Genomic DNA, 23,655 nt, shown 5'->3' on the forward strand with positions numbered 1-23,655 from the left:
ATTAACACTGATTTGCACCTGTGTGTGTTTGTGATTTCAGAATAGTATCCTGTCCACGGGCACAAGCCGCAGCAGAAACTCCCCCATTTCTGACAGAGCCACTCTGGGAGTGCAAAACGGCAAGGACAGGTACACCCAAAGACGCACCATATTTGTTGAAAGATTGTAAATCTCAAAGGCAAAGTACAGAAAAACACCTACCTCCTGTGTCTCACACACACACGCACGGGCACAGTTCATCCCTCTAGATAAGATCACTAACAAAACCAGTCACCAATTTTTCTCTAATTTACACTGCACACACACACACACACACACACACACACACACACACACACACACTTCAACTTCTATCTCCTGTCTCTGTGCTGTTGGCCGTTACCTGCCATGAAGCCCAGACTGGCATGCTTTTGATTCCCAGAAATGCCAAGTTGTGCCAGATTGGCATATGTCACCCTGGATTTCAGCTGGATTATTGACTCCTAGAGTACCATCTCATTCAAACCCACACACTAATTAAAACAGTCCATCACCAGAGTTTGTATTCTTTGAAAACCTATTAGCTGCACATGTACAGTGCAAACATAACACCAATCATTAGAGCAGGGATGGGCAACGTTGGTCCTGCAGAGTTTAGCTCCAACCCTGATAAAAAACCTCACCTGTTTGTAGCCTTAGTAATCCTGAAGACACTGATTAGCTTGTTCAGGTTTGTTTGATTAGGGTTGGAGCTAAACTTTGCAGGACAGCGGCACTCCAGGACCGACGTTGCCCATCCCTGCGTTAGAACATCATATAAGCACCATATAAACCTCCCACGGTCATCGCCACAAGCGCTAAGAAGTCAGCCATCCTTCACTTCCTGTGCACTTCTAACCATTCATCCATCATAACTCCTCCCTCTCCAGCATTCATATTGCTGCCTATGCTCACATTCCACACACTCCAGTGTACTGTGCCTTCACTGTATAAATTATGCATAAGCATATGCATGAGATGTATTTTTAAAAGCGGATATAGAGCTTTCTGCCTACTGGAGTCATGTTGCACAAAGATGATATCTTCTGGTCTACTGAAGTGTAGAATGATGACCATCAGTGTACAAATTATGCAAATACTTAAATTATGGTCATGAGTTATCTCAATATGCATGTACCTTGTAGTTTAAATACTGTTAATTGTTTCTTAAACTGAGACAAGACATATCTGTGGGAATTGGAGGTTTCACTGTTACTTTTGCTCTGTCAATAAGTGCCGATTCCAGTGCAGAAAGTGCTGTGCCGTTAGTCATAATGAAGGCCTGTTCAGACCAAGTCTAAATAAACAGGGATGACAAGATTTCAAAAGGAAACAATGCATCTCTGTAAACTCTTTTGTATCAAGCCCTGAGTAACATACCACAATGATTGTTTGTTGTACTTTTTTTGTTCATTATTATTGGTAGTATTTGTAATATTTTTTTAATTGTTCCGATGCTGAAAAAATTTGAATATTGGATATTAAAATAAGATATTAGCTTTTAGGTCATGTGTTGGTAACTGACCTATCAGTGTACGGCCAAGGAGAATTTGACTTTGTTAACAGAAGCTTGCAGTATTCACAGAGCTACATAAAAGTTAAACACAGAGTAGCAAAAATGACGTACAGAATAGCATACACTACCGTTCAAATGTTTGGGGTCAGTGAGAATTTTTTTAAAGAAATTAATACTTTTGTTTACGCATTAAATTAATCAAAAAAGTTACAGTAAACATAATATTTTGTTAGAGTAAAGACGTAATGTTACAAAAGATTTCCATTTCACATAAATGCTGTTTTTTTTTTTGTTTTTTTTTAAACTTTCAATTCATTAAAAGAATCCTGAAAAAGAAATGTACCATGGTTTCCACAAAAATATTAAGCAGCACAACTTTTTCAACATGGTTTTCAACATTTTCAGCATTGATAATATGAAATGTTTCTTGAGCACAAAATCAGCATATTGGAATTTTCATCAGATGAACAATAAAAGATTTTTAGAAAGAGAATCTATCACTGTCAGTCCATATAATGCAAGTGTGTGGGACTCCGAAAGTTAACACTTCAAAAACCATGCAAAATGAAAATGACGATAATCCATATGACCCCAGTTAATGAATCAATGTCTTCTGTAGGAAAGTAATAGATATGTGTAAGAAAAATACATTTTATATTTCGTATATATAAACCATAACTTCTGGCCAAATGTCACACTGGTTCATGAGAGCACTGTGAAGCACTATGTAAGCACTTTTTGAATCATGACATAAGCTCATTCTTGTTTTTTACACCTATCGAAAACATTGATTCATCAACTGGGGTCAAGGATATTCTGTTGCGTTCACTTTGCTTGTTTTTTTTTTTTTTTAAGCATCAGTTTTGAGGGTCTCATACACTTGCAATATCTGGACTCAGAGAGATGGATTATTTTACTTTCTTCATCTGAAGAAACTAAGTCATATACATTTGGAATGGCATGAGTGTGAGTAAATGATGAGAGAGTTTTCATTTGATGCAGTATCCCTTGAACTTGGTGTGAACAAGCCTTCAACTGTTGCTGTGCTGTGCTGCTTTAGTTCTCTATGGGTGTAAATGTATAAATATATTAGTGACACTGTGTTAAAAACCCCATGAACTCAAATGATGCTTTCTAGAATAAGAACATCGCATGTTCCTAATATCAACTTCTGACTAGCAATAGCAAGTAGAAAATCATGTGATGTAATCTAAAGGCTATTTTAAATAGGCCTTCACTATGTCCCAACCCCAACTTCCTGTTTAAATAGCGAATATTTCAGCACTGGAAAGAAAGCTGCTTTCAACAAACGATTTCATGGGGTCTTTAAGTGTTATAACCTTTTGTCCTTTAAATGCTCCTGCAGGATTTGTTGATTTGCCTCTGTGTTTTCTCATGAGCTTTTCTGAAGGCATTAAGGCTGTGTGTCGGGTTAAATATTCCCCACACATCCCTCTACTTTTCCATTTCTTTCTCCCTTTTCTGGTATGTTTGTCTTTGAACGATCATTTTGTTTTTCTTCTGTCTGTGCTGTGTGAGCGTATGCAACTTTGTGTCTTTGTGAGCGTATGTATAGCTTTAAATGGATTAGGGTGGCTTGTGATGGAAAAAAGCACCATTAACTCTGTTGTAAGGTTGCTGTAGTCGTCTGTAATAGGCTTAGCTTCTCTCTGCCACATAGCAAGGTGATAGCATGTTATTTCTCCACCACAAGCTCAACTAATCCCTGCATAGTGATGTGTAGGTGGGTGTGTGTGTCTGTGTGTGTGTGTGTGTGTGTGTGTGTGTGTGTGTGTGTGTGTGTGTGTGTGTCTGTGTGTGTGTGTGTGTGTGTGTGTGTGTGTGTTTCTTTTGTGCTTTTCTGTGAAATCAGCACTCTGTTTGACCTCTTTCTCACTCCCTCTCCCTCTCTCCTGTACCATTCACCACTGTCTCTCACTTTAGATGCCCAGATGCATCTATCTATCTATCTATCTATCTATCTATCTATCTATCTATCTATCACTGCCTATTGCTCTGTTTTATCTGCTTATCGATCGCTCGATATCGATCTATCACTATGTCTATCGTCTATTTATCATTCTATCTGTCAATCTATCTATCTATTGCTCTATCATTCATCTGTCTGTAGTAGGGGTGTAACGGTACACAAAAATGACGGTTCAGTACGTACCTCGGTATTGAAGTCACGGTTCGGTACGAATTCGGTACAACAGGAGGGAGAAAACTAAACATAACATGCTTTTTTCTTTTTTATTGAACAGTGGTTTACTGAACTAATTGTGTCTCTGTTTTTAAATAAATTTAATTATAATTAAACATTTTCTTAAGGATAAAAACAAAATCTATCTCCTCTAATGCTGTAAACTGTATATAGGGGGCACTTTCTTGCATATTACTATTATATTAAAGGTTACAATTAACAACAGAGCCCAAATTCTTAAATTAAGTTGCAGTTTATTTTTAGATATAATAATCAACACTCAAATAAAAATTGAATGCAAACATGTAAATTGCATATAAGGCAGTTTTTGCATTAACTTCTAAATCTGTTATTACTCCAATTCGATGTTAAAATATATTCATTTACACAGTGGCCGTCATAACTTGTTTTCATGACAGATTTTTTTAAACATACATTAAACATATACATTAAATAATCAAGACAGGTTAAGTAAAATATAATGAATATTTATAGGCTAATATAGTGCATATATGTAGTGAAAGAGTTAATTTCTCTAGCGAACTAACAAGCTGTGGACACTGAATGGCATTTCTGAGGTAAATACTACGTGACATTGTTTACAAGCTGTTTCGTTGATGTCTTTTCGTGGTTGAAACACTGATTACACAAGATATGTTTCAGTAAGTTGTACTGTATCTTTCAACATGCCTTCAGATGTTCATTTAAATATTATTCTGTAACTAGTATTAAAGAGGTAGAGATCATCGCTTTTACTCGTGCTCCACGCTGCTGCTTGAAATGAGGTGCCTGTACAGCGATCTGTCACGCCACATCAAAGAGCGACAAAATGGCGTTTATTGTTTGAATTTTGTGATAAAATGGACAGCTTATTGTGATTATTGGTGGTTAATGGGCTGTACAACTCTGTATTTGTCGGTACACGCATACCGAACCGAAAGACGCGTACCGAAAATTTTCGGTACGAATACGTGTACCGTTACACCCCTAATCAGTATGTCTGTCTGTCTATCAATCATCTCTCTGTCTATTTATTGCTCTAACGGCTTTAACTCTCTATCATCCATCTGTCTGTCTATCTATCTACCGCTCTGTCTATTTATCTCTCTATCTCTTTGTCGTACTGTCTATTTATCATTCTATCTAATGTGTGCAGTGTTTCTAATGGAATGCTTCTCCCTCCCTGCCTCCCTCCACACATACGCACACACTCGTGTTTATGTGTGTGTCGATTTGTGCGTGTGTGTACGGAGGGGCCGCTGTCTCTCTCCCCTCAGCCTGAGCACCCCCGGGTCCCGCGCCTCCACGGCCTCGGCCGGCGCCGTGCTCTCCTCATCAATCTCTTCCTCACGCACCCGCCATCACAAGTCCCTCTCCACCTCTGCCCATCCCTGTCCCGCAGACCTGCACTCACACCGGCCCAGGCAAGTCCCCACGCCGCCAAAAAGAGAACACAAATCTGGGAACTGTAGCGGGTCTCAGGGAGTTTATGCATTCTTAGAAATCGTTTACTTGGTGGGGAAAAAGCTTGCAGGAAGCCATAGAGTCTACAGAGTCAACATTTGGAGATGGCTGTGCTATAAAACAAGACAAATATTCTTATTCCTGCTGAAAAGACAAGCACAGCTGGTCACCAACATATGTTTTGGCTGGTGGTCCACAGTATGCAATACTGTTGTACTGGTGCCCCCTCTTGACTGGAAGAGAAAGGGATAGTTCATCGAAAATTGAAATGTCATCAGTTACGTACCCTTGTGTTGTTCCTAATCTGTATGACTTTCTTTCTTCTGTGGAACACAAAATATAATATGTACATACAGTGAAATTGAAAGTCATTTTGGACAAGTCATACAGGTTTGGAACAACATGAAGCTAATGAAGCTAATCCAGAAAATTTTTGAATGATCTGCTCCTTTAACCAGCAAGATTTTCTTGGTCAACCAGTTTCACTTCAACAGGGATTTTAGGAGTAAATAAGAAATAATAATATTTGTCATTACAGCTTTCATTAAGTCATGAGTGATTCTTAAGATGGGATGTGAACGGTGATACCTCGCCCTTGAGAAAGAAAAGAACAGCAATGTTCTCAACCTAATAACCATGTGAATGTGCAGTGTGGATAAATGATAATGATGCAACACAGACCCCACTTCACTTTACAGCCAAATGATTTCTCAATCATGTTCCCCCCCATTTTAACCATTGTTTCCTGTCCTCTCTGGACTATCACTGATAAAAGTTGCGCAAAGCCACAAATAAAACCGTATATTCACACTAAACACTGACCATGTCAGAAACACACCATCAATTGTAGCGCTGCAGCTAGGGCAGCGTGGAGTGTGAATGATTCGTGTTAACCTGTAAGTAAGTGAATGGCTGGTCTGTTGCATGCAGTGAGCTGAGCCTCTTCCGAGCGTGGTTGGGGACCATTGAGAGAAGGTACCGCTGCTCTGTTACATTGTCTCTCTCACTCCTCTGTGTTTCTCTGCCCTCTGTGCACTGTCTCCCCTCTGGAGTGAAACGTACCTCAGTGCAAGGGCCATATATTCAGATCTGTGACCTGTATATATGAGTGAGTGAGTGAGTGAGGGATCATGTACAGCACATAGTGTGGCTCATTCTGTCACTCAAGGTTCTTTCACGTGACTCACATCAGGACACAAGCGTTGACATCTACGGAAGCTACTAATAGCTTATAGGATGGAAGATTTTTACAAGGTTGCTTCAAGTAAACTGAAAATAGTGACAACAAACGGAAGAAACAACATGTATTTGAACTTAGAACTGATCACTAGCAATGGCAACGTCATGGGTTTGATTCCCAGTGGATGCATGAAATGAATCTTAAATGTCAAATGCATAAATGTAAAGGTAGAAAAAAATGGGAGATCGTAAAACGTTACTGTCTCAAGACAATTTTGGTTGCCCCTGAATCAATCCCTCTTACATCCTGTTTTGATTTTCACACCAAAACTGCCCAAGTAATGATACATCATGCACATTTTCTAATAATCATTGGATGTATTTTGAAAGGTCAGTGGCAAACTGAACTTTTCATTACAACAATTTGCAAGAGTGTAACCACACTGTACTTTAATACTAGAGGAACATTGACGTGAGTCACGTGTAAGACCCTTCACTTTGACACCTTGGAATCATGTGGTTTGCCACTGTGAAAATCTCTGCACTAAAGAGAGAAATATATATGGAATATGTGAAAATAATTCTAGATGCATGTCTCATCATACAGTTCTTGTTTGTTCTGACATGCGTCATAACTGCAGATGTTTTTGCAGTGGCGTGGGTTTGGTTTTTAAAGGGATAGTTCACCCAAAAATGAAAATTACCCCCCTTTACTCACCCTCAAGCCATCCTAGGTGTATATGACTTTCTTCTTTCAGACAAATGCAATCGGAGTTATATTAAATATTTTCTTGGCTCTTCGAAAGCTTTATAATGGCAGTGAATAGAGGATGAGATTTTGAAGCCCAAAAAAATGCAACTATCCATAAAAGAAATCCACACGGCTCTGGGGGGTTAAATAAAGGCCTTATGAAGCAAAGCGATGCGTTTGTGTAAGAAAAAATTCATATTTAAAACTTTAAAAACTAAAATGACTAGCTTCCGACAGACGCTGTACACACGTCAACTTGCGCCAAAAGAGTAACCCCTTACACAATGTAGGAGTATCGTAAGCTTTGACGCCTCTGGCTGTTCCAACAAATAGGGCTGGGCAACAAACTCAAGATCCTCTTCTTTTATATTAAAATCCTCAAACATTTCTCTATAAAAGTTCTTATTTTAGACTTCTAATTTGCAACCAGTGTTTTGTTTTGCTCTCTCCTCTGCGTTTCCGTGTTTGTCAATACGTCATGCGTCGGGTCAGAGTTTACTCTTTCACCGTAAATCGATACATACGGCTGTCTGTTAGAAGCTAGTTATTTTAGTTTTTAAAGTTTTAAATATGGATATTTTTCCTAAACAAACGCATCGCTTCACTTCAGAAGGCCTTTATTAACCCCTTGGAGCCGTGTGGATATCTTTTATGATGGATGGTTGCACTTTTTTGAGCTTCAAAATCTCATCCTCTATTCACTGCCATTATAAAGCTTGGAAGAGCCAGGACATTATTTAATATCACTCCGATTGTATTCATCTGAAAAAAGATAGTCATATACACCTAGGATGGCTTGAGGGTGAGTAAATCAAGAGGTAATTTTCATTTTTGGGTAAACTATCCCTTTAAGCTTCTGCTCCTATTTGCTAGAGTGAGTGCTCATATGTTATTTTTACTTCTAAACATTCAGCTGTGTGATATTTCTAAAGTTTTCCCCAAATTTGCCCCTGAGTATTTTTGCTCCATGCTATGATGATAGACTTAGACACTATCCCAGTGATGTGCACAGTGATTCAGGTTCCCGTTCACTCCACCCTGAAGTGTTAGGGATGACATTCTGTGAACTTTTGTGTAAAGAGGGTTTGAGAAGGTCATATTTAGCCAGTGTACTGGGCTATAGTTGGATCTGCAGAAGGTAAGTTATGGTAGATAGCAATAAGGCTGTGGCCAAAATAAAAAAAATAAATAAAAAAAGACAAATGCTCGTTTGAGGTAAAACGGAGAGAAAAAGTGAGTCAGTGGCATTGTAAGTACTGATCCCCAGTAACTAATTAATGTTTTAGTTAACTCAAAGTCAACATGAAATGATGCTCACAACCCATTTTACTTCCATAATGTGATGCATTTTGGAGTGAAACCGAAAACTGAAGGAAGAAATTGTAGATCAGGACTTGATTTTATTGATGAGAAATCCATTTTATAAATGAGAGGGTTATTAACCAATGGTTATCATTAACAAAAAGTTTTCATTAGTTGAAATAAAAAAAACATTAAGTGAAATAAAATAAAATAATAAAAAAAACATTATCAGCTAGTTGCCAGTGCAACATTTCTTATTGTTTTTAGTTTAAGTTGAAGTACTAAAATAAACTAAAAACTTAAAACTGTATAGATATGAAAAAAAAAAAATTCAAAATATTAACAAAAACTATAATAATAGGTGATATCATTGCTATACTGGTTTGCACTTGTTTAGGAATTGTTTAGATCCTAAAAATTCTGCCATTTAATTTTATTTCAATCCATCAAGTATTGATTGGATTGTAGAAAGTGTATACACAAATATATTTCTTTGGAGTAACATGCACAATGAATCCTGCATGGTAAGAGCAGAAACGTGAAAGTAAATGGGCATGAATAGTTTCATGTTGACTTCTTTAAATCTTAAAAAGTTTTCACTTTCTAGAAGCTGACCAGTGTGTGTAACCTTGTGAAACCAGGAGCTTCAAAAAATGTCCTTAAATAATGTGGATGATAATCTGACGTCCACATACAGAGCAGATCATAGTTTGTTATTCCAAACACAGCTATGTTTCTGAGAAGGGTCCAGCACACTTCACTTCCTGGCTGAAGTGGATGGACAGTGTTTTGTAATCTAGCTCTGGCAGGTTCAGTTACCCAGAGTCATGTGACCTCTTTGGCTGTGCTTGTGCCAGTTGGCGACTGGTTCTGACTAGGTTCTACTACACTGGTTGGCACTTAAACAGATGTTGGCATGGACCTGGCATGGTTGGGTGAGATTTTCTCAGACAGTGTGCAGAAAAGACAGCAATGGGGGAGGTGTGCCTTTTCACTGCACACGCTTGGATGGACACACACTCTTACACACACACACACGCACACAAATTGCAGTAAGCAAGTTTCACAATTATCCCTGATCTGTGCATTTCTGTGGTGTGTGTGTGGGTGTGGGTTTGTATGTGTGGGTGGGTGTGTGTGTTTCTGTGGTGTGTGTGTGTGTGTGTGTGTGTGTGTTTCTGTGGTGTGTGTGTGTGATTAAGCAGATTAAAGTTCTATGCATTGGGTTAGAGATATGTTTATGTTCTCTTCTCTGCAGTCGACATATTTCATTATTTTAAGATTACATAATACAAGTTACTAGAGCACTGCAAGAGCCAGAACAGAGCTCCTGATACATAAACCATTGTTCTACCATATTTCAAATTTGCATTTTTTAAGTTCAACATGATTTTATGGAGATTTCATAAATGCATAGATCAGGTATTTACATTTTGAATCTCCTTTGAATATGTACACCCATTATCAGTGGCTATTCTTTCTGCAGACAGAGTGAAAATCAACCTTCCATGCCCTATTTTATTTTTTATTTCATCATTCTTTTATTTCAGTTTTATTTCATTTAAATAAAAAACATTTAAAATGCTGTATTTAAATCTAATTCATTTTAAAATTTATAAATATAATTTTTTTTTAAATGTTTACATTTTTTAAAATTTGATACTAATCCTGCTATGATCTCATCTTTATTTGTTTTCTTTTGTTTGGGGAAAAATTGCTTTGTCACAGTGATCCCCCCCAGAGAGCACCTGGCGCCTCCCCGTCAGCCCACAATATCAGCAGCGCAGCTGGGACGGACCGTACCAACTTCCCTAGAGGGGTGCCCACCCGCAACACCTTCCACCTCGGCCAGCAGAGGGGCGCACGGGACCAACAGGGTTCTCCGTACCACGGAGCCCCCGCCTCCCCTTCCCTCTCCCATGGCAACAGCCAACAGCGACGACCCGCAGCTTCCGGCATCTTCAGCAAGTTCACCTCCAAGTTTGTGCGCAGGTGAGGCAGACAAAAGAGTGTCGATAAATCAGTAGATTGACATGGATCTGGAGGAATGACAGGGGAAGTCACTGATTTTGGGAAGTGTTAATGGCATTAGAAGCCCGTGCGTGGTGGTGTGAGGATGAGTGTGATGAATGCCGGGTATTTTCGGCAGTAAAGATGGATTAGGTGCTGATGAAAAAGAACAGAAAGAGACTTGAAGACAAAGTGAAAGACGACCACACTGACACATCAGCACATTCTCACACCTCCTGCTGAGGGTTTTTTCATAGGTGTCTGTCATTATATTCAGTTGGTATGTAGAAATTGGCTGATTGGTTGTCCGTCTTTGATCAAACAGCTTTACTAGTACATTTGTCCTCGCAAAGCACTGGCACATTGTTCAACAGGGTATTGGGTATTGTCATAATTTCACCCACAAGGTCAAGTCTTCATAAGGCAATCAAAGTGCTGTCAGTCCCCATAATCCCAACACGAATCGCAGCTCATTTAAACACATGCAGATTTCTCATCAGTTTCATCATCTCTGTCTCCGAGTTCCAGCACACACTCCCAACACATATCTACCTTTTCCACACCTCCGTGGTGACAGTATCCTTGGTAACAGCTGAGGTATTGCATTCCCCTGCTCTATAAATACTTGTGGAGGGGACACCTTGGCATCCACTCACTAGTGCCGCCATAGCAGTTCGCAAAAAAACTTTAGGCTTACATTATGGATTATATTGCTACATTTCATATCACAGAACGGTTCTGTTGGATCTAGGCAGTCATGTTTAAACTGCTAGACTCAAAATCATTCAGATACACTTTGAAGAACATAAGAACACCTTCATGGTCAGTAGTCTTTCATTTATATTCAGTCTCAGATTTCAAAAGGGTGAAATGACAGATGACGTTTTCCATTTTGTCCATGTATATCTGTCTGTTTGTTTTTGTGTCCTTTTGTGTATATGTTCAAGCCAGTGTGGGAATGTTTCAACATGAACAAGATTTGTGAGCTTTAATAAATGAATGTAAACATCCTTTCTTAAGGTCAACATAAAATGGCATTTGCAACCCATTTTACTTACGTAAAATGACATTTTTCTAAATGAAACAGAATATCAGAATTTGGATTGTAAAAAGTGGCCATTATTGATATAATTGCTGCAACCTTTATTATACTACTATTCAAAAGTTTGGGGTCATTATAATTTTTTTTTAATTCATTCATTAATACTTTTATTCAGCAACGAGGACAAATTAAATTGATCAAAAGTGACAGTAAAATCATTTATAACGCTACAAAAGATTTCTATTTCAAATAAATGCTGTTCTTTGAACATTCTGTTCATCAAAGTATCCTGAGAAATAAATGTTTCACAAAAATATTAAGCAACACAACTGTTTTCAACATTGATCGTAATGATGATAAGTAATTCTTCAGTTGATGATTTCTGATGGATCATGTGACACTGAAGACTAGAGTAATTCAGCTTTTCTATCACAGGAATTACAACATCAACATTAACACCGCAGTTACATTTTAAAAATATATAAAAATAGAAAACAGTTGTATTAAATTGTAATGATCTTACCGTCCCCAATCTTTTGAACAGTAGTGTATATTAACATAATATAGCATTAAATTACTACTTTTAACAATTGGCAAGGCTGCATTACCAAATAGTATGGCTGAAACAATAACTACTGGCTATTGGCGAGTCGTGAAGGTTAGTCAGAGGCGGAGCTAGTGATGAAAAGTTATGATAAACTTTTTTTCCTTTGAAATAATTTGCAATGATTAATAGTGGATAGTTACTACATTCCTAGTCTTATTGTGCCATGTATAAAGTAAATTGGGTCAGTTTTGTTTTTATGTTGGCTTTAACATTACTTTTAGATTAGGCAGTTTAACTCTACTTAGTTTGTGTAAGCATTCCAATCCTTTTATGAGTGTTAATAATTGACTTAATAGTTTAATTGCATGCAGTGATGCAATTAAGAAATTAAGAATTAGAAGATTACTACTGTTATTTGCTCGTTCTGTACAGTTTAAACGGATAACCCATCAAATAACCTCAGACTGATTGTTGCTGTGTCCAGGACAACCCAACCACTTTGACATTTTCATTTGCTTTTTTTTTTTTTTTTTTTGCTCTTCAATTTACATATATACATTTCTTTCCTTTTTTTCTTCTTTTTTCTTTTACTTTTGTTTTGTAGAAATCTGTCATTCAGATTCCCCAGAAGGTAGGCAATGATGACCCTAACCCCCCCTTTGTTTAAGGCTTGTTTTGACCCTTTTATTTCTCTTTCCTTGTTCCTTGTCTTCATCCCTCAGTGTGTTCTGTGATTGGCCCTTTTTCCTGGTTGATTATTTTGTGTGCAATGTCATGACCAACACTAACGACCAACTTCAGCCCTAAAAACACCACCGCCTTCAACTTTCCACAGTAACACTCAGTGCCTTTACTCCCCATCCTTTCATTTCCCCGTCCCTGTCAGTTTACCTGGTGATCTCACCTGTGTGCCCCAGATTCTGTGTGTGACTATTGTCTCTGCCTGCTCAGATAACACAGGGCTTTTATAACAAGACCTGAGGTCATAATTAAGATGGCTAATAGGATATGATGTCATGGAAAAAGAAGCAAGCATAGCCATTTGCATATGCTACCATTCAAAAGTTTAGGGTCTATACAGATTTTTTTTTTTTTTTTTTTGAAAAAAATACTTTTATTCAGCAAGAATGCATAAAATTGATCAAAAGTGACAGTATTTATAATGTTTATAATGTTATGTTTCAAATAAATGCTGTTTATTTGAACTTTTCATTCATTAAAAAATCCTGGAAAAAATGGATCTTGGTTTCCATAAAAATATTAAAGGGTTAGTTCACCCAAAAATGAAATTTCATTAAGAATTAAGTACCCAAAACCTTAAGACCTTCATTCATCTTCAGAACACAAATTAAGATATTTTTGATGAAATCCGAGGTTTTCAGAAGCACACATAGTCATTGCACCTTTTGAGATCCAGAAAGGTAGTAAAGACATTGTTAAAATAGTCCATGTGACTACAGTGGTTCAACCTTAATGTTATTAAGCGACGAGAATGAGCAAAAACAAAACAAAAATAACGACTAGCGAATTTGAACTGTTGTCATGCGCAGTTGACGCAGTGAGCGCAGTTCAGCAGTTCCGTGTTTACATCCGAACGCTGGCTCAGTACACGTTGACTATTTAAATGATGTCTTTACTACCTTTCTGGACCTCAAAAGGTGCAATGACGTTGCTGCCTATGTGTGCTTCTGAAAACCTCGGATTTCAACAAAAATATCTTAATTTGTGTTCCGAAGATGAACGAAGGTCTTACGGGTGTGGAACAACATGAGGGTGAGTAATTAATGACAGAAATTTCATTTTTGGCTGAACTAACCCTTTAAGCAGCACAACTGTTTTCAACATTTAAAATAAGAAAAGTTACTTGAGCACAAAATCAGCATATTAGGCTGAGTTTACTGTCCCATGATTCTTCAGAAGACTGAAATAATGACTACTGAAAATTCAGCTTTACCATTACAGGAATAAACTACATTTTAAAATATATTAAACAGTTATTTTGCATTGTATTATTTCACAATATTACTGTTTACTGTATCAAATGAATGCATCTTTGGTGAGAATAAAAGGCTTCTTTCAAAAACATTTAAAAATCGTACTAACCCCAAACATGTGAACGGTAGTGTATGTCATAATTGTTTTGGCCCAGGTTGTTACACCATGACTTCCTCTATGTGCCAAAAAGAGGAAGACGTTGCTTGAACAACTGTGCAAAAAAGGGAAACAAAATACTATTAGCAATTACTATTAATTATGGTCATGTAAAAGCCCTTTCTATTAAGAATAAAGACAATCTGCCATTGTAAAGACAATAAATGTTAATGTCAGGTATTTGTAAGCATTCTCTAAGCTGGAAATTTAAAAGAAAAAGTGTTGAAGGATGACTGAGACCAATGGTTATCTTGTGCAGAACAACTTTAGAAGCGTCTCTTCTCTTTCTCTCTTTTTTACTTGCTCATTAACAATGACAACAGCTACAGAAACTGAGACCAACCAGCTGTCAGGCTTTGTCCTGCTCAAACACCTAAAGCCAAACTTCCCAATCGCACATCTCTCTCTCTCTCTCTCTGTTTATGCGGCATTGTCTGAATCTGTTTGACTGATGACTCACTCACACACAGGCACCTGGTGAATGGACGTCACCATCTGTCTGAAGTCACTAACCACTTGGGCCACTGGCACAGATACATGGAGTTTGAATTAACAAATGAAAGTCATTTTCTCCCACTGACATGATTATGTTGATAACCTGTTCATGTTTACGTAACTAAAGTTGTGTGAGGTGCTTATATCGTTTTAGAGCCCAACAGAGGGCGCAAGCGAGCAGTTTATTGAAGGAAATATATGTCTTTGCGCCCTCTGGTGGTCAAACCTGAAGCCTGTATTTTGTAATTCATGTCTGTTGGTGACAACCAATTATTCTTTGCAGGATTTGTCCAATTTAATGGTTCATGTTTCTCTTACAGGGCTTTTAAATGGCACAAATGCTGCTTTACTTGTTTTTTTTTTAAACGTTTATGTTGTGAAGAGCCTTGTTGGCTAAGTCCTGAGCTGTTTGTGTCTGTGTATTATCCTGTCTGTGTTTTATCCTCACTGTCTGTCCTCGTGACTGAGTTTGTGTGTGTTTCTGTCCTCTGTGTGGTGTTTTCTTATGAAGGGCTCTGACAGTGATGTCAGTTTGCAAAGGGCCTGTTTGTCTGTCTGTGTGTCTGGTGGTGTGTTCGGGATGCTTGTGTGCTCGGCCAGACAGACTATAGGGGCAGGTGACTGTTGGATGTGAGTAGTTACCATGGTGATGGGGCTCTGTAGAATCCTTTAGAACATCTTGGACAGACCTGCATCATTCCACCCCACTTCATGTTACTGAAGCAGTCTGTCTGATTCATCTGTTCATTGGCATTACACATACATGATGCCATTGTTACATACAGTAGATCAGCACAGTAACTGTGTGAATGTGCACTTTTTTGTTGTCGCACCATAATCTTAAAATGAATAAGCTTCATAAATAACACAGGGCTCGACCATAAGGACTGCCCGATGGCCAGGGGTCAGCGTAAACGACGCTCAGGACAGTTGACGGAAAGTTTATAATTTGCATGTGTTTTAAGCCTTGCCAATTTAAAGATCCAAATGCACGAAAGAGAAACAAATCAATACTCGCGCGCTCTATGATAAGTTTTGTGTACAACACACCTTAAGTGCGCACACCAGAAAGCCGCCTCTCAGACAGCGTGCAGATGCTGAATTGAGATCTCTTTCATGTCTTCTTGCGCTTGAATGAACATATCACCTTAAAGGGATAGTTCATCCAAAAATGAAAATTATCCCATTTAATCACACTCAAGCCATCCAAGGTGTATATGACATCTTCTTTCAGAACACAATCGAAGATATATTTAAAAATATCCTTGCTCTTCCAGGCTTTATAATGGTAGTGAAGGCCAGATTTTGAAGCCCAAAAAAAATTAATCCATTCATTATAAAAAATAATCCATATGGCTCCAGGGGGTTAATAAAGGCCTTCTGAAGCGAAGCAATACATTTTTGTAAGAAAAATATCCATATTTAAAACTTTATAAATTCAAATAACTAGTCAGAGGTTACTCTTCCGCCGCAAATCGATGTGTACGGCCGTCTGTCGGAAGCTAGTTATTATAGTTAATAACATATATAGTTTTAAATATGGATATTTTTCTTACAAAAACCCATCGTTTCACCTTTATTAACCCTCTGGAGCCGTGTGGATTACTTTTATGAGGGATGAATGCATTTTCTTGGCTTCAAAATGTAGCAAGGATATTTTTAAATATATCTCCGATTGTGTTCGTCTGAAAGAAGATAGTCATATACACCTTGGATGGCTTGAGGGTGAGTAAATCATGGGATAATTTTCATTTTTGGGTGAACTATCCCTTTAAGTGAACGTAAACAGTTGAGAACTAAAACCCATGTTTAAGAGTATATTGGATCTGTGCAACTCACAGCAAAGTCACAGCAGCCTAATAAACCTGCTGCTGTCTTTGTTTTTAATGTTAATCAAACTACAAAGGACAAAGAAAAAATATATGTATTTAATTTATACAGTGAAGACTGCAGTTATTTTACATTTGATTATTCAGTTTCTCTACCTATAAACTACTGTTAGACCTACCTGAAAAAACATGAAAAGCACTGTTCATTTTATTTGTATGTTTGTTCTATTGTATTTATTTGTGCTATTGCTCAAAATTTGATTATTTGTTCTTATTATTGACAGTTTACGTGTCTTTAACAGTATTTAAAATTTATATTTGAGTTAGGCTAGAAGTTTTTGGTGTCACAACCTTATTTATTAAGGTTATGGGTCAAAGACAATGAAAACAATAACTAGGCCAATTTTATTTTATTTATTTATTACTGTTTTGTGGTGGGGTCAGACCGGGCCAGTAGGAAAAATCCTTAGTGTTGAGCCCTGTAATATATTAAAGCAATATCACAGAAGTTACTATACCGTTGTACTATATATAAATTAACACAGCTGTGATTCTGTTGTAGGCAAGAGGCTACAGGCTTTACAGTGCATAAATAGAATTGAAAGTAGTTTTAAAATAGAATTGAACAAGTGAATTGGTGGAATGCGGTGGTTCTGGAGGGGTAAATGTTTTCATAACCTAATGTTGCGCTAGACTGTTTTTCCCCTTTACTGTACTGAATGAGTTAAACTAGAACTCAGACTAAGACTAAACCTGTTGCAATTTTTTTCGAGGAGCCCCTATGAGGGAGAGGGTCGAGAGGAGGGGAGCAGGTGAGAACAAAACACAAGGATTTCTTCATCAGACCTAATCAGTAGATCCTTAGAGGTGTAATTGGGCAGCAGAGGGGCTTTTAAATGGTTGATAATTTGGTCTTTACAAATATTAGTATTTACCCAGTGGGATTTAATTGGAGGATTAATTGCAGTGTGTGGATGAGTATGTGTGAGTGAGTGAGAGTACCTGGGATGTGTTCTGATTTTTAGTCGATTCATAATTTGTTTCTTAAGTTTGTGTTCACAAAGAATGAATTTCAGATTACTGCCTGTCTTCTATTTGGCAAACACATGCACAGTTGAAAGTTTTCTGCTTATGTTTTTCTGACTATGCACAGATAATAATAAAATCTGACGCACCTCACTTTGGACTTGTCTCAGATATTTTGAGCATCATCATTAACAGTATTGTACTACGTTTAAATATTACAAATTAGACCAATGTAATGCTGCCTTCAAGTCATGATTTTATTTATAATTTTAGAATGGATAGATGCCACCACAATATCTTAATAACCAGTGCTTTTTTCCCCTGACTGTTTGGGTTGTGGGTGTTTCAGTTAAAGAAATCGGATAGAATCAAAGTTATATTGGCCATAATTAAGTTTTACAGTTTAGTTTGTAGGCATTTTGGTTACTGCTAATGAAGAGTAGTGATGAAGTTTGCCAGGAAATATTACTGCTAGTTTAATAGAAAAGAGGATTGAAAGACCTTTTTTTTTTTTTTAAATGCTAAAGTACACTACTGTTCAAAAGTTTAGGGTTGGTAAATTTTATACACACACACACACACACACACTGCCCGGCCAAAAAAAGTCGCTGTTTGGATTTTTTATAGGCAAATACTTAAGGGTCTATGGATGGATCATTATTACAGTGATTATTATTTTTCTAGCATGTTATATGTTTGGCAACTCTTCTTTTAACCCTTAAAGATGGAGTGTGTAGCTTTTCATTTATTAAACACACATGGCCATATTCCAGGATGACAATGTCAAGATTCATCAGGCTCAAATTGTGTAAGAATTGTTGGAAGGGAGCATGAAGAATCATTTTCACATATGAATTTGCACTGACCTTAACCTCAGTGTAAGTTTTTGGGATGTGCTGGAGTAGACTTTACAGAGTGCTCACCTCTTGCATTGTCAATACAAGACCTTGACCAAAAAAATGATGCACCTCTTGATGAAAATAAATGTGATGTTATTTTCATCAAGAGGTGCATCATTTTTTGGTCAAGATCTTGTATTGACAATGCAAGAGGTGAGCACTCTGTAAAGTCTACTCCAGCACATCCCAAAAGACTTTCAATGAAATTAAGGTCTGGACTCAGAGGTGCCAATTCATGTGTGAAAATGATTCTTCATGCTCTCTGAACCATTCTTTCACAATTTTAACACTGGTGAGTCTTGACATTGTCATTCTGGAATATGGCCATGATGTGTTTTCCTACATGGTTGTTTAAGAAATGAACTACACACTCCATCTTTAAGGGTTAAAAGAACCGTTGCCAAATATATAACATGCTAGAAACATAATAATCACTGTAATAATGATCCATTCATAGATTCTTAAGTATTTGCCTGTTAAATTCCAAACAGCGACTTTTTTGGCCGGGCAGTGTATATTTACTGTCTCTTTTGATTAATTTAATTCATCCTTGCTGAATAAAAGCATTAATTTCTTTTTTTACTTTTGAACTGTAGTATAGATAAAGCATCAATAACACACCTTATGTGCGTTTTTTATTCTTCATTTTGTTGTAGTGAAAAGCTTCCTGAAACATAAAATTGGCTAATGCATCATTTTTACCAACAACACCGTTTGTTTGTTTCCCAGCAGGACTTGAATACAGCATTAAGCATTCTCGATTGTCACTAGCATAGTGTTTAATTACCTAGTTGAACCTAATTCTCCTTTTGTCACTGAGCATCATTCAGACATTTGAACGAACTGAATCATATTTAGTCTTCTTAGGGCTGAGATTCAAGCTTATTAACGGCTTAAATTCACACTAACAGGCTCAGACTTACCAGCCTTCATAGTCAGTCGAGAGTCAATAAAACTTCCAATTTCTACTTTCAGTAGAATGTGAGGTGCGACTTCACATCCTGAACGCAGCTGACACGAGAATGCCTCCAAGTGAAAGGTGTTCATTTGAAGCAGAAACCTTTGTCTGTTCCATGTGTTTGCGCCACATCAATTTGCACACAAACATTTGCATGCGTTCTCCTTTCTTCTGCAAAGTTTCCAGTTGATTATTGCCATGTCTCTCTCCAACTATGTCCACTGCCTCATCCTCTCTCTCTCTCTCTCTCTCTCTCTCTCTCTCTCTCTCTCTCTCTCTCTCTCTTCAACACCCTTAATTTCCCTTCAATCCTCCTTTTTTGTCTCTCAACAATTTCTCACTGTTCTCCCACGCACCTTCCTACATCCTCTTTGTTCTCTCTTTCTTTTCTTTCTGTCCTCATTCACCCCCTACCGACATTATTCTCTCAACCTCCCCCCTTCCATCCTTCTCTGTCCATCCCTGTCTCCCTAGATCTATGCTCAGCAGTGCGGAGAAGTCGGAGAAGACCAGTGTAGGGCCAGAAGACGACAACAAAGACTCCTCCTCCTCCCCAGGGGACGGGACTCCTCCAGCCGCACCCGTGTCCTCGCTTAAAGACCAGGCGAAGCCTCGCTCACTCCGCTTCACCTGGAGCATGAAGACCACGTCTTCCATGGAGCCCGGCGAGATGATGAAGGAGATTCGGAAGGTTCTCGACGCCAACAGCTGCGAGTACGAGCTGCGCGAGCGCTACATGCTGCTGTGCATGGCCGGCAATCCCGCCCGTGATGACTTTGTGCAGTGGGAGATGGAGGTTTGCAAGCTGCCCCGTCTCTCGCTCAATGGCGTACGCTTCAAGAGGATATCCGGGACGTCCATCGCCTTCAAAAACATCGCCTCCAAAGTCGCCAACGAGCTGAAACTGTGAGAGGAGAGAGATGCGAAAGTAGCATTTTAAAGAGTCTCTGAACAGGGATGAGTGGAGAACATACTGCTCAAACACAACCTGCTGGTATGGGTAGGTACAGAGAGAGATATAAGATCAGATTCATACAAACGGGGGGAAAAATAGCACACTGGCCCTTCAATCCTGCACAGAATGAGGAGTTTTAGGAGGGTAAACTCTGCAGGTTCTTGGTTCATTGTCCTGAAAACGTTCAATTCAGAAAGGCGACGGGTCTCGACTTGGTTTGTTTCTGCTGAAAATGAATTTTGAACTCATTTCAGTCTCTTCGTGTGCTCGCACACAAACGCACCTAATGCCTATTGAAACAGACAGAGCATAAATTGCCAAACTTGAAAGAGGGGTGGCCATTGACTTCAGAACCTAAAGTATTTACAGGGTGGAGGTGGGCTATTTACGAGGAAAGTCAGATGTTAGTGCTCCCTTCAGAGAGAAACACACACTCTCTCTGTGTTTATTTCTTCCTCTTATTCTATCAACAGGGTTACACCTCACCATTGTTCAGTAAGGGCCAGCACACTTGATCAATACTGATAGGACTGTAAATTCTGGTTAAGGTGATTTTAATTCTTAATCGGCTGGGTTTAGATTTGCTGCACTGGAATGGGTGAATTTCTGTTGCCTTTTTATTTTCTTAAAGAAATTAAATATTTCATTGTTGTATTTACCAATGATTATGTTTTAATATTATTCCTAGTAAAAACAAATTCTTTTTTTTTTTTATTATTATTATTATTTGTGGTCTCGTGTTCTTGATCGTACTATGCCTTTGTATAAAGAATGTCTGAAAAAAAGCACCACATGACTCCCACTGAACCTTTCACACTCTTGCCCCACTTTGCCGCAAAGGATCATGGGACAGCAAATCCTCATGCTTAAAAAAAAAAAGTCACTGGAAAAGACATTAAAGGACAAAATCCACGCAACTAATCATTCCCATGCCATTTTTGTGACTAAGGAACTGATGTCGAGCTGCTCTTCTCTGCATCCACGACCCTTCATGGATCAAGCCAAGAACTTTTCACCTCTGTCTCGTCTGCAGGTGGCTTTTTGGCATTACTCATTCGATGGTACACTCTTTATGAAAACGTGTCGTGATTGAATGTGTACGTATGTGTGAGAGATGACGATGATGGAGTGTCATATCTGAATAACCAAAAGGCTTGCTTAGTTTCATATTCAATGCAGAGACTATTAATACGTAGCCTTGAGACCACAAGTACCTGCCATGAAGAGTCAAATATTGGTGTTCTGTTAATTCCAATATTTTGTTGGCATTATCATTTTCACTATTGAAATCAGTTCAGATGTCATTATCGCACAAGCAGATCAGTAAGTAGAGAAGACAGGAACCAATCTGCAGATGTGTCTGCATGAAAAAAGAGCAAAAGAGTACACTGACTACAAGCTAGAGAGCCACAGTGTGTTTCCATCCATTTCTGCTGAGCTGTACATGCTTGCATGCATCCTCTAGTTGACATCAGGTGCACCGTCACCGCTGTTGTTGTGTAAAGAGGAGGGGGGTTGGGATCAGATCTCCTTGTAAAGTCTGTCACCAGTTCAGGGGACAACTGTGCACATGTGTGTTTTATATCTTCATAGAAAATAATGATTATCTTTTTTTTTTTTTTTTTTTTTTTTTGTCATGTACTTTGCTGTTCTCACAACTGATCATTTGTTCAAGGTGCTGGGGATCCAATTATCTTAAGTATTGTTTATTTTTCTTCAGGGTTGATTATTTTTATTCACACAAGTTTTTCGTTGCTGTAATTTTATTATTTGTGTCAGACTCTTTGCTGTTGGGTTAGGCGGGGTTCACATAGAAATACACCAAATGTTTTTTTTTTTTTTGTTTTTTTTTGTGCAAAGATAATTATGATCAATGATAGTAATAAAACAATTAAATTCAAGCTGTATTAAAACTGATGCAATCAATATGTTCTAACATTTAATATACCTAACATTATCTGTGGTATCTCTGAAGGCATGTTTGACTGCTAATCGATTAAGTTCTTCAAATACCAGCTTGTGTTATTGTATATGAATTACGTGTCCTAAACCAGGGGTTTCCAAAATTTTTGAGGATCTCCAAGTATGATGATCCCCTTCTGAGAGACCTCTTCCAAAACTACAAAAGCAGCCATATAATTATTTTCATACAGAAGGAGCCATTTATACTGTATCAGAAACATATTAAGCTTTTATTATATTGTAGCTTGTCAAAAAAACTAACGTGAAAAATGTATTATGCAGTTAATACAGTTGTATTCCTATACAGATTTGTATATGAGTGCATAAGCCATTCCACCGAATGGGTGCGATTTGTTTGTTACAATTCCCAATTAATTTTTTAGCACTGAATCTAATAACACACTATTTAAAATGTGTATTATGCTTAATAATAAAATGTACGTTTGATTTTAACGCATTTTTATACATGTAATGTCCTGGGGACAAAAATGCCACTCATTCGGTGGAATGGCCCATGTGTTTTCAGTCTCATTTTTGTTCTCGCGCTAGCCGTGAATATCACTTGTAACCATAGTGACCGTAATATAAAAATATAAATATAAAATATATACGCATAGAACACTAGAAAGTCCGTAAAATATCAATTAACAGACAGCGGCTTTTACGTAGCCTGTGCGGAGTGTTCGAGTCGCGCGCAGACCACAAAACTAGCGGGAGCACTTCCGCAGGAAGGCAGTGACTGGATCTAAAACCTAAATCTCAGACTCTGTAACTTACTGAAACCACACTTCAGACACGCGCGTGTGTAAAACAGTGACGCTCAAGCTCTGTATGAAGTTGTACAGTACGGTTCTGTTCACACAGCATGGGTGAAATACGGTTGTGCATGTTATTCACAGTCTCACAACACAACAATGCAGATTTGTTTTATTTCTTATTGGTGAATTATGGCTGTCAACAACATACAAATTAATCACAGTCAATCTTATTTATTTCTTTAGAAAACAAAATGAAAAATGAAAGCGTAATATTAATTTTGCTCATGTGTTAAAAATGATTTCCCGTTGCTTACTTTAAGTTTGCAAGCTAACTTTGACAGCTCAAAAAATACACTTCAGTGGGAGCTTCTTGTGGCCCCCAGGCCTCAGTTTGGAAACGTCTGTTCTAACCAACTGCAGAAAAGCATAATTTTGCTTCATATTTCTGTGAAAATTTACTAAAAATGCGTCATACCACACTTAGTTGGGACGTGATTAAGCATAATATGTATCACTTATTAGTGCATGTGTATTTAAGGGTCTCTTAAAGTATATGTAAAATAGCTGTAGTTTCCAGTAACAACAAACTC

The 23,655-nt window shown here is 37.9% G+C and overlaps 1 protein-coding gene across 9 annotated transcripts in view; it reads left to right on the forward strand.

The window, feature by feature from the left end:
- Positions 1 to 22,246, forward strand: part of mark2b (MAP/microtubule affinity-regulating kinase 2b) — a 58,356-nt gene extending 36,110 nt beyond the window's left edge. For 2 of the 9 annotated variants that reach the window (XM_051900870.1, XM_051900872.1), the window contains exons 14-19: positions 41 to 129; positions 5,015 to 5,161; positions 10,162 to 10,425; positions 12,637 to 12,663; positions 17,281 to 17,319; positions 19,865 to 22,246. In XM_051900870.1, the coding sequence (XP_051756830.1) occupies positions 41 to 129; positions 5,015 to 5,161; positions 10,162 to 10,425; positions 12,637 to 12,663; positions 17,281 to 17,319; positions 19,865 to 20,300 (1,002 nt within the window). In that variant the 3' untranslated portion in view covers positions 20,301 to 22,246. The remainder of the gene's footprint in view (positions 1 to 40; positions 130 to 5,014; positions 5,162 to 10,161; positions 10,426 to 12,636; positions 12,664 to 17,280; positions 17,320 to 19,864) is intronic. The other 7 variants (XM_051900877.1, XM_051900878.1, XM_051900871.1 and 4 more) reach the window with 6 other exon arrangements.
- Positions 22,247 to 23,655: the final 1,409 nt, after the last annotated feature.

This window comes from Ctenopharyngodon idella, chromosome 7, assembly GCF_019924925.1.
Source record: "Ctenopharyngodon idella isolate HZGC_01 chromosome 7, HZGC01, whole genome shotgun sequence".
NCBI classification, from domain to species: domain Eukaryota; kingdom Metazoa; phylum Chordata; class Actinopteri; order Cypriniformes; family Xenocyprididae; genus Ctenopharyngodon; species Ctenopharyngodon idella.